At 35.4% G+C, this 16,337-nt stretch overlaps 2 protein-coding genes across 2 annotated transcripts; both read left to right on the forward strand.

Annotated features, from left to right (window-relative positions):
- The first annotated feature begins 1,873 nt into the window (after positions 1 to 1,873).
- LOC134727552 (zinc finger CCCH domain-containing protein 13-like) lies at positions 1,874 to 7,258 on the forward strand. The gene is given in 4 exon segments (XM_063591933.1): positions 1,874 to 1,937; positions 5,828 to 5,950; positions 6,197 to 6,238; positions 7,158 to 7,258. Coding segments are annotated over 4 exon segments (330 nt in total).
- A 930-nt stretch (positions 7,259 to 8,188) lies between these two features.
- Positions 8,189 to 9,990, forward strand: LOC134727553 (ATP-dependent helicase wrn-1-like). Its single transcript, XM_063591934.1, has 2 exons — positions 8,189 to 8,501; positions 9,290 to 9,990. The coding sequence occupies exons 1-2, from the start codon at positions 8,189 to 8,191 to the stop codon at positions 9,988 to 9,990; spliced, it is 1,014 nt and encodes a 337-aa protein (XP_063448004.1).
- Positions 9,991 to 16,337: the final 6,347 nt, after the last annotated feature.

Raw genomic sequence — 16,337 nt, forward strand, 5'->3', positions numbered from 1 at the left:
TAAATATCTTGATGATCCTTACATGCATCACTGCAGAACCAGTTATTTGGAAGGTCATCCGGATCCAAACCAACGCAAGTATAATGAAACAGTTCTCCATGTGAACAGTTTCGTCCAGCTCCACACAAAATAACATCTTCTCCAGTTTCCTCTCCGCAACAATAGCGGTCTGGTTCCGAATTGTCATCAAATTGAAGGGGGTCATGATCGAAATGATGCCATAATTCTTTCACGATTGCAGTTGACACAGAATGAAGATACTGGGCTCTTTCATCAACGGACGAATTTTCAATTTGTTCTGGTGCAGAGTTGGGTCTGTCATTGGCGGTTTTCATGTCTAATAAATTCATTGCAAGAAGACAAACGTAACCCTCCGTGGTAAGGTACATTAATTCCCATGCGTGATTGAAGTTGTCAGATATATCTGATTTCACTTGCCTGTAATTAAAAATATTTTTTAGGTGGCTAAGTGTGCCTCTATCTGCCGCGCTTGACCCTTTGAAGAATTCGTCATAGTAATCCTGCAGCAGTAGCATTTCCTTGTGGAATTCTTGAACAGCAGGTTCACAACCTTCCAAACGTTCCCATGGGTTCAGACCGTTACACCTGGCACGGTGAGCATCATTTCCTCTTTCGCAGCTCAAACCATCACCGAAAACTATAGAAGTATATGGCTTTTCTCGTACAGATGGAATATAGCGCTGTAAGTTTTCGTAAATGGTGATTGCCCCTTGCGTGGATGATGGGTCTACATCGAAAACCCCAAGGTTTATCAACACACTTCTTTCTGAAGATTCTTTAGAATACTCATGTAGAATATGCGGAGTGGTGCAGTCACCTAGATGTCTATTGAACCAGCGCAAATGTCTTGTTATTATTCTGGATACGATGACTTTCATTCTATTTTCCAGATTTTCTGTGTCTTTAGCGTTGGGAACAAAAACATCAGGAGATAAATTTACGGCCTTCTTTAATTCACAATTAACTTCCCAATCAAGATGCGTTGTTTGCACTCTGTTTACTCCTATGTACCCGAGCGCCATATTGAGGTATACGTTCTTCTTATCCTCAGATGGATTTCTTGTAGTCACCTTTTTTCCTACATTATCCCAACACATTGTAAATCCAGGGTGTGCGATTTCTTGCTCAACTTCCTCAGGTCCGCTCTCAATTTCTGCAACATCTTCATCAGATAGGCTCAGGTCTTCATCTGAAGGAATAACATTTGAGTCATCCGAACTTTCTTCTAAAATTTCCGGATCACCACCATCATCTGAATCAGATTCACCAAGTCCATATGGTATTGTGTCATCGAGATTGTCACCGAGATTGTCATTTGGGTATTTTCGGTGCTTGATGGTTCAACAATCTCATCTTCAATGTTTTCCATTGTAGCAGTGATAGCAATTCTTAAATCCGGATTAGCTGGTTCGTGTTGCAGCAATTCGGCGATTGGCGCGTTCCTAAACTGTCCCTCAATTTTCTCTTTGCAAACTACTGCAGCTGAATCAAAATCTGAAGAAATGCTATCCACTGCTACAAGAGTTGTATCATAACCTTTGCAGATGCCAGTGTGGGCTAGTTGTTTTATCAACTCCCGTTTCAAACCACCTCTCCAGAACTGGATCGAGAACAATGTTGGTAAAAAACTTGCTTTACGTGGTGCTTTGGAATGCAAGATTAGAGCAGCTACAGTGCCAATCTTCGGTTTCAAATTGACGTATTTACTTTTAACCAAACTATTTTCATATTGTTTTGCTGTCATAGTCTCTTTCAGGGCATTATACAAAAGAGGGCATGAATCTTGGAGCTTAGTAAGGGCCTCGTCCCATGAGAAAGATTCTAAATTTGGTATATTAACTTTTTGAAATAGATGGAAAGAATTTCCAGTATCGCTATGAAGCAGTTCAGAAATTTCTTTTCTAACAATATCCTTGGTTACTTCAATAAAACTCCTTTTCGAGCCTTTAGTTGCTCCGTACAGTCCTTTAATTGCTCTACGGTATTGTCTTGCTCTAATAGCGGTTATGATGTGGTCCCATTTTGTAGCCTGTGTCCCTTTCTTGGTAAATAGACTTTTACTGGATTTCCTTTTCTTTTAAAATAGAAAAGAAAACAAGGCATATTCATCGTCCGACGTCCGACCAAGAAGAGAGAGAGAGAGAGAGAGAGAGAGAGAGAGAGAGAGAGAGAGAGAGAGAGAGAGAGAGAGAGAGAGAGAGAGAGAGAGAGAGAGAGAGAGAGAGAGAGAGAACAGAGATAGAAAGAGATAGAGATAGAAAGAGATAGAAAGAGATAGAGATAGAAAGAGATAGAGATAGAAAGAGATAGAGATAGAAAGAGATAAACAGAGATAGAGATAAACAGAGATAGAGATAACAGAGATAGAGATAAACAGAGATAGAGATAACAGAGATAGAGATAGATAGAGATAGAGATAACAGAGATAGAGATAACAGAGATAGAGATAGATAGAGATAGAAAGAGATAGAAAGAGATAGAAAGAGATAGAGATAGATAGAGATAGAGATAGAAAGAGATAGAGATAGAAAGAGATAGAGATAGAAAGAGATAGAGATAGAAAGAGATAGAGATAGAAAGAGATAGAAAGAGATAGAAAGAGATAGAAAGAGATAGAAAGAGATAGAGAGAGATAGAGATAGAAAGAGATAGAGATAGAAAGAGATAGAGATATAGAAAGAGATAGAGATAGAAAGAGATAGAGATAGAAAGAGATAGAAAGAGATAGAAAGAGATAGAGATAGAAAGAGATAGAGATAGAAAGAGATAGAGAGAGAAAGAGAGAGAACAGAGATAGAGAGAACAGAGATAGAAAGAGATAGAGATAGAAAGAGATAGAAAGAGATAGAGATAGAAAGAGATAGAGATAGAAAGAGATAGAGATAGAAAGAGATAGAGATAGAAAGAGATAGAGATAGATAGAGATAGAGATAGAGATAGATAGAGATAGAGATAGAAAGAGATAGAGATAGATAGAGATAGAAAGAGATAGAGATAGAAAGAGATAGAGATAGAAAGAGATAGAGATAGAAAGAGATAGAGATAGAAAGAGATAGAGATAGATAGAGATAGAGATAGATAGAGATAAACAGAGATAGAGATAGATAGAGATAAACAGAGATAGAGATAGATAGAGATAAACAGAGATAGAGATAAACAGAGATAGAGATAACAGAGATAGAGATAAACAGAGATAGAGATAACAGAGATAGAGATAGATAGAGATAGAGATAACAGAGATAGAGATAACAGAGATAGAGATAGAAAGAGATAGAAAGAGATAGAAAGAGATAGAGATAGAAAGAGATAGAGATAGAAAGAGATAGAGATAGAAAGAGATAGAGATAGAAAGAGATAGAAAGAGATAGAAAGAGATAGAAAGAGATAGAGAGAGATAGAGAGAGATAGAGATAGAAAGAGATAGAGATAGAAAGAGATAGAGATAGAAAGAGATAGAGATAGAAAGAGATAGAGATAGAAAGAGATAGAGATAGAAAGAGATAGAGATAGAAAGAGATAGAGATAGAAAGAGATAGAGATAGAAAGAGATAGAGATAGAAAGAGATAGAGATAGAAAGAGATAGAGATAGAGATAAATAGAGATAAACAGAGATAGAGATAGATAGAGATAAACAGAGATAGAGATAGATAGAGATAAACAGAGATAGAGATAGATAGAGATAAACAGAGATAGAGATAAACAGAGATAGAGATAACAGAGATAGAGATAAACAGAGATAGAGATAACAGAGATAGAGATAGATAGAGATAGAGATAACAGAGATAGAGATAACAGAGATAGAGATAGATAGAGATAGAAAGAGATAGAAAGAGATAGAAAGAGATAGAGATAGAAAGAGATAGAGATAGAAAGAGATAGAGATAGAAAGAGATAGAGATAGAAAGAGATAGAGATAGAAAGAGATAGAGATAGATAGAGATAGAGATAGATAGAGATAAACAGAGATAGAGATAGATAGAGATAAACAGAGATAGAGATAGATAGAGATAAACAGAGATAGAGATAGATAGAGATAAACAGAGATAGAGATAAACAGAGATAGAGATAACAGAGATAGAGATAAACAGAGATAGAGATAACAGAGATAGAGATAGATAGAGATAGAGATAACAGAGATAGAGATAACAGAGATAGAGATAGATAGAGATAGAAAGAGATAGAAAGAGATAGAAAGAGATAGAGATAGAAAGAGATAGAGATAGAAAGAGATAGAGATAGAAAGAGATAGAGATAGAAAGAGATAGAGATAGAAAGAGATAGAGATAGAGATAGAAAGAGATAGAGATAGAAAGAGATAGAGATAGAAAGAGATAGAAAGAGATAGAAAGAGATAGAAAGAGATAGAAAGAGATAGAAAGAGATAGAGAGAGATAGAGATAGAAAGAGATAGAGATAGAAAGAGATAGAGATAGAAAGAGATAGAGATAGAAAGAGATAGAGATAGAAAGAGATAGAGATAGAAAGAGATAGAGATAGAAAGAGATAGAAAGAGATAGAGATAGAAAGAGATAGAGATAGAAAGAGATAGAGAGAGAAAGAGAGAGAACAGAGATAGAGAGAACAGAGATAGAAAGAGATAGAGATAGAAAGAGATAGAAAGAGATAGAGATAGAAAGAGATAGAGATAGAAAGAGATAGAGATAGAAAGAGATAGAGATAGAAAGAGATAGAGATACATAGAGATAGAGATAGATAGAGATAGAGATAGAAAGAGATAGAGATAGATAGAGATAGAAAGAGATAGAGATAGAAAGAGATAGAGATAGAAAGAGATAGAGATAGAAAGAGATAGAGATAGAAAGAGATAGAGATAGATAGAGATAGAGATAGATAGAGATAAACAGAGATAGAGATAGATAGAGATAAACAGAGATAGAGATAGATAGAGATAAACAGAGATAGAGATAAACAGAGATAGAGATAACAGAGATAGAGATAAACAGAGATAGAGATAACAGAGATAGAGATAGATAGAGATAGAGATAACAGAGATAGAGATAACAGAGATAGAGATAGATAGAGATAGAAAGAGATAGAAAGAGATAGAAAGAGATAGAGATAGAAAGAGATAGAGATAGAAAGAGATAGAGATAGAAAGAGATAGAGATAGAAAGAGATAGAGATAGAAAGAGATAGAGATAGAAAGAGATAGAAAGAGATAGAAAGAGATAGAAAGAGATAGAAAGAGATAGAGAGAGATAGAGAGAGATAGAGATAGAAAGAGATAGAAAGATAGAAAGAGATAGAGATAGAAAGAGATAGAGATAGAAAGAGATAGAGATAGAAAGAGATAGAGATAGAAAGAGATAGAGATAGAAAGAGATAGAGATAGAAAGAGATAGAGATAGATAGAGATAGAGATAGATAGAGATAAACAGAGATAGAGATAGATAGAGATAAACAGAGATAGAGATAGATAGAGATAAACAGAGATAGAGATAGATAGAGATAAACAGAGATAGAGATAAACAGAGATAGAGATAACAGAGATAGAGATAAACAGAGATAGAGATAACAGAGATAGAGATAGATAGAGATAGAGATAACAGAGATAGAGATAACAGAGATAGAGATAGATAGAGATAGAAAGAGATAGAAAGAGATAGAAAGAGATAGAGATAGAAAGAGATAGAGATAGAAAGAGATAGAGATAGAAAGAGATAGAGATAGAAAGAGATAGAGATAGAAAGAGATAGAGATAGAAAGAGATAGAAAGAGATAGAAAGAGATAGAGAGTGATAGAGATAGAAAGAGATAGAGATAGAAAGAGATAGAGATAGATAGAGATAGAAAGAGATAGAGATAGAGATAGAAAGAGATAGAGAGAGAAAGAGATAGAAAGAGATAGAGATAGAAAGAGATAGAGATAGAAAGAGATAGAGATAGAAAGAGATAGAGATAGAAAGAGATAGAGATAGAAAGAGATAGAGATAGAAAGAGATAGAAAGAGATAGAAAGAGATAGAAAGAGATAGAGAGAGATAGAGATAGAAAGAGATAGAGATAGAAAGAGATAGAGATAGAAAGAGATAGAGATAGAAAGAGATAGAGATAGAAAGAGATAGAGATAGAAAGAGATAGAGATAACAGAGATAGAGATAAACAGAGATAGAGATAAACAGAGATAGAGATAACAGGGATAGAGATAACAGAGATAGAGATAACAGAGATAGAGATAACAGAGATAGAAAGAGATAGAAAGAGATAGAGATAGAAAGAGATAGAGATAGAAAGAGATAGAGATAGAAAGAGATAGAGATAGAAAGAGATAGAGATAGAAAGAGATAGAGAGAGAAAGAGATAGAAAGAGATAGAGATAGAAAGAGATAGAGATAGATAGAGATAAACAGAGATAGAGATAAACAGAGATAGAGATAACAGAGATAGAGATAAACAGAGATAGAGATAAACAGAGATAGAGATAACAGAGATAGAGATAGAAAGAGATAGAGATAGAAAGAGATAGAGATAGAAAGAGATAGAGATAACAGAGATAGAGATAGAAAGAGATAGAGATAGAAAGAGATAGAGATAGAAAGAGATAGAGATAGAAAGAGATAGAGATAGAAAGAGATAGAGATAGAAAGAGATAGAGATAGAAAGAGATAGAAAGAGATAGAGATAAACAGAGATAGAGATAAACAGAGATAGAGATAACAGAGATAGAGATAGAAAGAGATAGAGATAACAGAGATAGAGATAACAGAGATAGAGATAACAGAGATAGAGATAACAGAGATAGAGATAGAAAGAGATAGAGATAGAAAGAGATAGAGATAAACAGAGATAGAGATAGAAAGAGATAGAGATAACAAGAGATAGAGATAACAGAGATAGAGATAGAAAGAGATAGAGATAGAAAGAGATAGAGATAGAAAGAGATAGAGATAGAAAGAGATAGCACAGATAAGATAACAGAGAGAGGGAACAGAGAAATAAGAAATAATCAGATAAAGAGAGAGAGAACAGATAGATAATTATATAAGATAACCGAGATAAAGATACTATAACAGAGAGAGAGAGAGAGAGAGAGAGAGAACAGAGAAATAATCAGATAAGATAACAGAGAGAGAGAGAGAACAGATAGATAATCAGATAAAATAACAGAGATAAAGATGACATAAGAGAGAGAGAGAGAGAGAGAGAAAGAGAGAGAGAGAGAGAGAGAGAGAGAGAGAGAGAGGGGGAGAGACATAACAGAGAGAGGTTTATATGATAGATTTATTTTAGCCTATATCTAACATTGTACTTTTGGTTTCGTGTTGCTTAGTCTTCAGTTTTATAATATGTTTTGCCTTGTAACCTGTTATTTGTCTTTTTTTCTTTTTTAGCCATGTCGTTGTCAGTTAGTTTTCGATTTATAAGATGTATAAAGATGTGGGATGAGATCCAATGAGACAACTCTCCCTCAAAATAACAATATATAAAAGTAAACCATTCAAGTTAAAGGGCAAGGTACGGCCTTCAACACAGAGCCTTGGCTCACAACAGCATGCTTTAAACGGCCCCAAGAATTACTTATGTAAAACTATTAGCATGACAGACCTTTGGTCACTTTCGCCCCTCCTTTAGACTCGATTATATATATATATGTATATGCTTCTATGTCTTTATATCATGACCTACTGATATCCATGTATTAAAGGGTGAGACATGTGTACTAAATTGCATCCTTACTAAAGTCGGTATGGAATATTTCACATACCTGCAAAGGACTACTAATCCGACCAAATTTCTTCAAAGGGGATTTTCCCGGTGTTAAGGCCAACCTTCTTTTCTGGGCAATATAGGTGTCATTGTCAGTTCTTTTCCAAAACTCGGTGACAGCTTTTTGATATTTTGCTGTGTCATTCAACTTGGACCAACATTCAGGGCATAAAAATTGTCCTTGTCGTTTATTTGGAGCCGGTGTTAATTGCGATCCTGTGATGTTGACAAGAATGTTTCTAGCACTTTCATCGCCACAAGGTAGCGAGTTTTCCAAAGAATATCTGTAATATCCTGAATTGTTCGGCTTTTCTATGAATACTTTGTTACAATTTGCACAAGACATTTTTCAATGAAGCTTGTAATATCGTATAACGCGCCAAAAGAAAACGCGCCAAACTGACACGTCAGAGTTTTATTAATAAAAAGTTGGCAAACGATGGACGCAATCCGTGCAAAAGCAAAGTTTGATTCACTGAAGTCCGAATACAACATGAAATTTGAGGTTAAAGATGAGCAAATTGAAGTAGCTTTGACAGTTGTAAATGGACGAAATGTTTTAGGACTTCTCCCAACAGGCTATGGTAAAACACTTTGCATCGTTCTTCCAACTATTTTATCTGATGAGTCTATGATCACGCTAGTGGTGTCACCGCTCACATGTTTAATAGATGACCAAATATCCAGTCTTCGAGGCTTCAACCTTACATGTACAAAAATTGGCTCTGATATGGACAAGGATGATATTTTAGGTACGTAAAATAACTTTTGAAACCTTGTATGCAATATAAAAAGGAAGATGGTGATATAAATGCTAAGCGAAACAAGATTCCACCTAGGTCACCGTACAGCCTTCAGCGTTGAGCAATCCCCATACCGTATAATCAGTTACAATTTCTTTTTTTGTGAATATATTAATCTCGAGAAATTATGCCATTTATGTATATGGGACTTAAATTGACTAATGAAAAGGTTGCATCCACTTTCTCCCTTTAACTTTTAAATTCATTGCTGCAATTTGCCTCTTTGATCCTTTCAATTGAAACTGATATTGGTTTCTCACATTTCAATTCTCTATTTTGCCAGTATAACTGTTTTTAAGTTTTATCTTAAATCAATAAAAGAAGGAAAAGGGAATACTTTTTATTCAAAATGTGTTGCCTGTAGGTAAACGCTGCCCATATTTAGCCTAAACGTTTTATAGAAATAAAACATATATAGGCTTATTACGGGCGTTGTCTTTCATATAACACTTATATGACAAGGAGGAAATGACCTTTTTCGGGACTCCGGGATCAGGTGTTTTTAATGAAGCTAGGGATATCAGAATTGACCCTTTTGGGATCCTGGAATTCTTTGTTCGATTTTCGGGATGTCAGGATTTAAATTTAATAAAATTCGGGACCTCGGGATTTTGTATTTTTAAGCCCAGGATTTCAGTATCAGAACACCTCCCCCCCCCCCCCCCCCAAAAAAAAAAAACACCACCTTTTCCAATCTACTAGTACTGCGAATAACGAAATTGTTTATTATTTTGTAGGTATTAAAGAAGGAAAATTCTCTTTTGTGTTTTCCTCTCCAGAATCAGCATTGATGCCGCAATGGAGAAGTGTTTTTATGACAGATGTGTGGCAAAAAAAACTTAAATTAATTGCAATTGATGAAGCACATTGTGTGTCTGAATGGGGGGAGAGTTTTAGAAAAGAATACCAAAGACTTTTTGAGCTTAGAAGTTTTTTTGATGTTCCTGTAATGGCCTTGACTGCAACATCCACAAAAGAAGTAAAAGCCGATATTTTTAAGTATTTACAGTTATCTGATGAGTGTACAGACATCGTGTTCAAGAGTCCCGACAGAGCTAATATTTACATACAATTCTATAAAAGAGTAACATCTGATTATGATGAAAGTCTCAAATGGCTGATTGATCATCTACGCCTTCGTGGTATTGCATCAAAAAAAGTAATTGTGTATTGCAGATCAATCGATAGAGTATCGGAAATATTTTGCACACTAAAGGACTGTCTTGGAGTAAAGGCATACATTGATGGCATCAAGGACCCAAATAATATATTAGTTGAAATGTTCCATAAAAGTACACACCAAGATTCGAAAGATAGAATTTTAAAAGAATTCAAACTGAAAGAAAGTAGGATCCGATGTGTGATTGCTACAGTTGCTTTGGGTATGGGTCTCGACATACGGGACGTAGACTTAGTAGTACATATTGGATGTTCTTAATCTGTACTCTCTTACTGGCAAGAGGCAGGTCGTTGTGCGAGAGATGGCCGACAAGGGTTAAGTCTCATCATTTATGACATGTTCACTGTGTCTTTGAAAAATACGGCTAAAGATATTGCGAAAGTCGTACAAAACAAAGATAACACGTGTATCCGTACGCAAGTACTATCACTTCTTTCAGACCAGAAAACAGGTGCAAGTCTGTCGGAAAGTGATACATGCAGTGGATGCGACTTGGAACATTGTGATTGTTCTTTTTGTAGATGTTGTTCAGTGTGCATTGAAAAGTGTCCATGCCAAAAGAGATGCCTTTTCAATGTGCAGACTTTCCTTAAACAAGAACGTCACTGTGAAGATGACAAATAAGTTTAAAATGTCTTGTGGTATTTACAACAAATGGGTGAATGAAGATTGCTTCGCTCGCCCTTGGAGTTGTACATAGTGACTTGTCTAGTTAAAACCGAACGGTATACTGTAATTCCGACTTATGGGTGAAGGAAGATTGCTTCGCTCGCCCTTGGAGTTGTACATAGAGACTTGTCTAGTTAAAACTGAACTGTAAACTGTAATTCCGACTTATGGATGAATGAAGATTGCTTCGCTCGCCCTTGGAGTTGTACATAGAGACTTGTCTAGTTAAAACCGAACGGTATACTGTAATTCCGACTTATGGATGAATGAAGATTGCTTCGCTCGCCCTTGGAGTTGTACATAGAGACTTGTCTAGTTAAAACCGAACGGTATACTGTAATTCCGACTTATTGGTGAATGAAGATTGCTTCGCTCGCCCTTGGAGTTGTACATAGAGACTTGTCTAGTTAAAACCAAACGGTATACTGTAATTCCGACTTATTGGTGAATGAAGATTGCTTCGCTCGCCCTTGGAGTTGTACATAGAGACTTGTCTAGTTAAAACCAAACGGTATACTGTAATTCCGAATTATTGGGGAATGAAGATTGCTTCGCTCGCCCTTGGAGTTGTACATATAGACTTGTCTAGTTAAAACTGAAATGTTTACTGTAATTCCGACTTATGGATGAATGAAGATTGCTTCGCTCGCCCTTGGAGTTGTACAAAGAGACTTGTCTAGTTAAAACTGAACTGTATACTGTAATCCCGACTTATCGGCGAATGAAGATTGCTTCGCTCGCCCTTGGAGTTGTACATAGAGACTTGTCTAGTTAAAATTGAACTGTATACTGTAATTCCGACTTATTGATGAATGAAGATTGCTTCGCTCGCCCTTGGAGTTGTACATAGAGACATGTCTAGTTAAAACTGAACTGTATACTGTAATTCCGACTTATGGGTGAATGAAGATTGCTTCGCTCGCCCTTGGAGTTGTACATAGAGACTTGTCTAGTTAAAACAGAACTGTATACTGTAATTCCGACTAATGGGTGAATGAAGATTGCTTCGCTCGCCCCTGGAGTTGTACATAGAGATCTAGACTTGTATGGTTAAAACTGAACTGTTTACTGGACTAATGGGTGAATGAAGATTGCTTCGCTTGCCGATGGAGTTGTACATAGAGACTTGTCTGGTTAAAACTGACTTGTCCACTTGTATGTTTGTCTATCTGATGAGTTAAGCCTTTTTCAACTGAATTTTATAGTTAGTTTTTATGTTGTACTGTTATACCACTGTTCCATGTTAGGGGGAGTGTTGGGGTCCCGCTAACATGTTTAACCCCGCCACATTATTTATGTATGTGCCTGTGCCAAGTCAGGACCCTTTAATTCAGTGGTTGTCGTTTGATTATGTGTTACATATTTGTTTTTCATTATTTTTTTTTTACATAAATAAGGCCGTTAGTTTTCTCGTTTGAATTGTCTAACAATTGTCTTATCTGGTCCTTTTATAGCTGACTATGCGGTATGGGCTTTGCTCATTGTTGAAGGCCGTACGGTAACCTACAGTTGTTAATGTTTGTGTTATTTTGGTCTTTTGTGGATAGTTGTCTCATTGGCAATCATACCACATCTTCTTTTTTATATTGTATAATAAATGTCAATATGGGTGAATGAAGATTGCTTCGCTCGCCCATGGAGTTGTCCGGTTCAAACTAGACTGATATTCACTTCCATTTTTATTTATAAACCTAGCATAAATGATTAAAACCATGCAAGCAAAGTTATCAAATTGTAAACTAAATATAAAATAATTCCTGACATGGAAGAAATTTATAGTTGAGATAGTTCAGATGTACAGGAAGACCATTAGTTAAATATTAATCAAGTGTATCGATCATTTACAGTTTTTATTATATTCCATCAAGTTGTTATTTTAGATACAAAGAAAATATTCACGTAATTTATCATATAACATAATAATTTCTGTTATATGTGTACGTAATCTTATACTTAGTGTTTAATGTCATGTGCTCCTAGGCAAAGGAGGTTTATTCACAGAAGAATAAAATTTCGTTTCGTTTCACGAAAGAATCCGCTTTTGTATTAGCCTTTTGGAAAGTTTGAACGTGATGTTGATGAATGTTGATGAATGTTGATTTGTTATGTAATGACACATTTTCATTGGATTTAAAGCAATATTATATGATATTTCACTTCTAAGAATGATTGGACACACTTAAAAACAAGGTACACATGTTGGTTTGAGAAATTTTTTTTGCTACGCGAATTTTGCCTACAGCGATATGACCTCGGGTGGCACATTGATAGTAAAAAGAAAATATCAGAACAGCAAATAGAAATAGTGAATAATGCCCCCGAGGTCATATGTTATAGGACTAATTTGTAGACCAAACGCGTGTCTGTAGTACAAAAGTTTAAGCCTCGTGTCTATGGTTAGTTTATTGTCACAGTACATGAATTAATTAATACCGAATCTGACCGTCAAGCATCTAGACAAATTGTAACATAACGTATTACGTAAATTTGTCATATCATACGGAAAAGCACATTAAGATACAAAGAAAGACAACCCTACTACGAAACATGTATCATGTGTATAATTTGTATGATTGACTTATTTTAGTCCGTTTGGTTATTGTTATGTTTTAAGGACTCGCGCTTTTTGAAATAACCTTGGAGTTTGGTGTTTCTACTATGTTGATACACCTGCTGGTAGAGTCTAAGTTTTAGATAGACTAATACTATAATTTCTAATTTCTTTACGTCCACATTATTTGAACTTTGTGGGATAGTTGTCTCATTTGCAATATAAATTTGCATTTAATCATGTAAATATTTCCTGAATGCGTGACTTTCAAAAAGTTCCTGTTTACAACTTTCATTTCAATAGGTTGAGTACATGTTTAAATCTGTATACATCGCTGCTTATGGTAGTTTAAAACATATGTTTTTAAACTACCATTGTGTATATTATAGTCGATATAAAACCAATTATTTACGCTATGCACACAGCTATTTTAACATTCAATTTAAAACTTCAACATGTTCAAACGAGACTAGGATTGCACAAGGCGGAAGAAATAAATAACTTCAAACGGATTATTCATTTATATTAGGTAAGATATTAATCTAATAAAATGTCCAAAAACATATACTGTAAGGATGTCAAAAGAGAGGCGAAGATACCAAAGAGCACATTCAAACTCATAAGTCGAAAATAAACCTGACAAAGCCATGGCTTAAAATACTAAGACAAAGACAAAACACACTCTTTGCTCGGATTGTTATTTCTGTGAGAAAACCCCATTTCTATTCTCAATTTTAATAGTACACACAACACATAGTATTAAAACCAAATATTGAGCTTCTTGAACCCCACAAAAAATGTGGATGATCGCAGGTGATTCGGAAGGATAAGCAGATCCTGCTCCACATGTCGTGCCCGTCGTGTTGCTCATGTGAGTATAAACCTGATGACAAATTTATCTAATCTGTTTTTAAACATATAATAAACCTCATCAAAACACACCAATTTTACACATGAAGTTGAAATAAACATTTAAATAAGAAAGGGATATTTGAATCTTTTCAGTAATGGATTTAATGGAATTTCATTTGCCAACTATTTTGAAAGCATGTGGTACATCATTGCCCTTGGTGAACTTACGTCAGAACGAGGCCAACTATGCTAACAAGATAGGGAACATTATTGACAATTTTCGAAATGAATCCCAGGCTATGATTGTTGGAAGCACTGCTGAAGGCTTAGGAACAGCAATTGATCGACAATATAAAGACCTATCGTCAAGTGACACAGATATTATCTTGATTTCCTCTGACTTTAAGGTTTATGAACATATAAATGAAAAGGATATCGTGGAAGCTTCCTATCCAACACTTAATCACGTTTTACGAGTACCAGACAAGACATGTCCTGGCTATGCAAAGCTAGCTGTCTCACAAATTCGAAGCGATCTACGAGATGTTTGTCATCAAAAGGGTCGCACAAGTTTCTTAAAAAATAATTTGAAAGAAAAAAGTCTTGAATTCAAAAAGCACTGCCCAAACCATTCAAATATTCATGGTCCAGCGGTCAATACGGAACTGTTTCCCCGAGATATCGCTTCATTCTTTCGACAAACAGGTAGTACAACACCTATTAATGTTGCAGATTTCGAAAGGGAGAGTGACTATGGGATAGAGGATACAGATTTCGTTTTTTGCCTAAAAGGCGACAAATGGCCAGCAGAGGCTTCCGAGTGGACGAAAAGGAAAAGGTCTTACAATTGGCCGACAGAAGAACAATATGACAATATAATCAAATCAGGTTATTTCCTTGCTGGAGTTGGAAGTAAAGAATCTGAAGAGAATGAAATTCAATGGAGAGTATCCTTTAACATTGCCGAACAGTTAATGATTGAGTCTTTTAACGAAACACAAATTCACTGCATTATGCTTTTAAAGTTATTGAAAACAAGTCAGCTTTCAAAAGTAGCTGGAAAAAACATAACATCATATACAATGAAAACTATAATGTTTTGGAGTCTGGAAGAAACATCTGATGAATTTTGGCAACCATCAAATCTATTGCGTTGTGTTTGCTTTTGCATGTCAAAACTGAAAGACTTTGTTGAAAAAGGGTTTCTCCCAAACTACTTTATCAGGGAACGAAATCAGTTCATCTCGACTGAATTTTCGGGAGACATACAAACCAGAACCAGACAATTCCTGGAGAGTTTTCTTGAAGACCCCAAAGCTGGCATCAGTGTAATTTTGTCAATATACAAAATGTACGAAAACACTGCACTTCCCGTTTTGAATGCAATCAGTAAGGAAATTTTCATTGAAGAATGGCTTCGAATAAGAATATCGATGGCACAACAGTATCACGCTACTAGTGTGCATTCATTCTGGAAACTATATGACGGATATAGTTCAAAAACAAGTTTATCCCGATGTAAAGACGCCATGCAAAATCTGACAACAGTAATGTATGCACAGCCTTTTATCAAGCTTTTGCAAAATTGCATGGGCGTACTGGAATATGTCCGTCTAAAAGAAAAGAAGCTAACAGTTGAAGACACAACTGACACGACTGAACGTAGTCAATATCTAAAATACATGAAGATGAGTCTTGTAGGAGACCGTACACATACTAGCCTTCGTATTGCTACGTGCTACCTAGATGATAAGATAAAGGAAGATTGCCTCAATGTTATACGGACTGTAACAGACCACCCGGATAATTATTTATTTATGCAAAACTACAGCCAGTACGTTAAACAAACATTAAACAACACTATTAAAGCGTTTGAAAACATCTCACCTATCCACAAAGTTCATGAAATAGCCATGTACAACAGAATCATAAACAGAGACCTAATTGACCAAGATCCGTACAAAACAATTGAAGAATTCGAACAATTGAAAGAAGAGGGCCATGTTGTTGGCGGATACAATGCATTTATCCTTGTTTGGGAGCGGTGTTGGTTCGACGTTACATTTATGCCTGCAGAATTACCAGTTTTACCGAAACCAGCGGCATTGGAGTTGTGCATTGACAATAGCCAGAAGAAAATAAGTTTTCACCCACTCCTTTATGGACTACTTCTTGAATTTATTTGGCATGTGAATAATTGTTCCAAGAACGAGGAAAGGGAAAAGGTTCTAGAAAAAATGAAAGACTGCGTTTCCAGGATATTAGGTGTAGAACAGTATAGAGGACTTAATTTTATGATATATTGTTGTTCGGTACAGCATGATCTTTGCTCAGCCTCTAGATACTTGATTCAGTCGTTCAAACTCAACCCTGTCAAACAAAACGTAGCATATATGTATATCAAGTATATCATTAATCTTTTGCGAAAAGTCTATGTCCATCCTTGACCATGACATATTTTTCTAAACAGGGTAAAACTGTTGTAATATCTTGAAGATAGTTATAATAATAAAGTAAAAAAGTTGGGTTTTTG

This window comes from Mytilus trossulus, chromosome 8, assembly GCF_036588685.1.
Source record: "Mytilus trossulus isolate FHL-02 chromosome 8, PNRI_Mtr1.1.1.hap1, whole genome shotgun sequence".
Lineage (NCBI taxonomy): Eukaryota > Metazoa > Mollusca > Bivalvia > Mytilida > Mytilidae > Mytilus > Mytilus trossulus.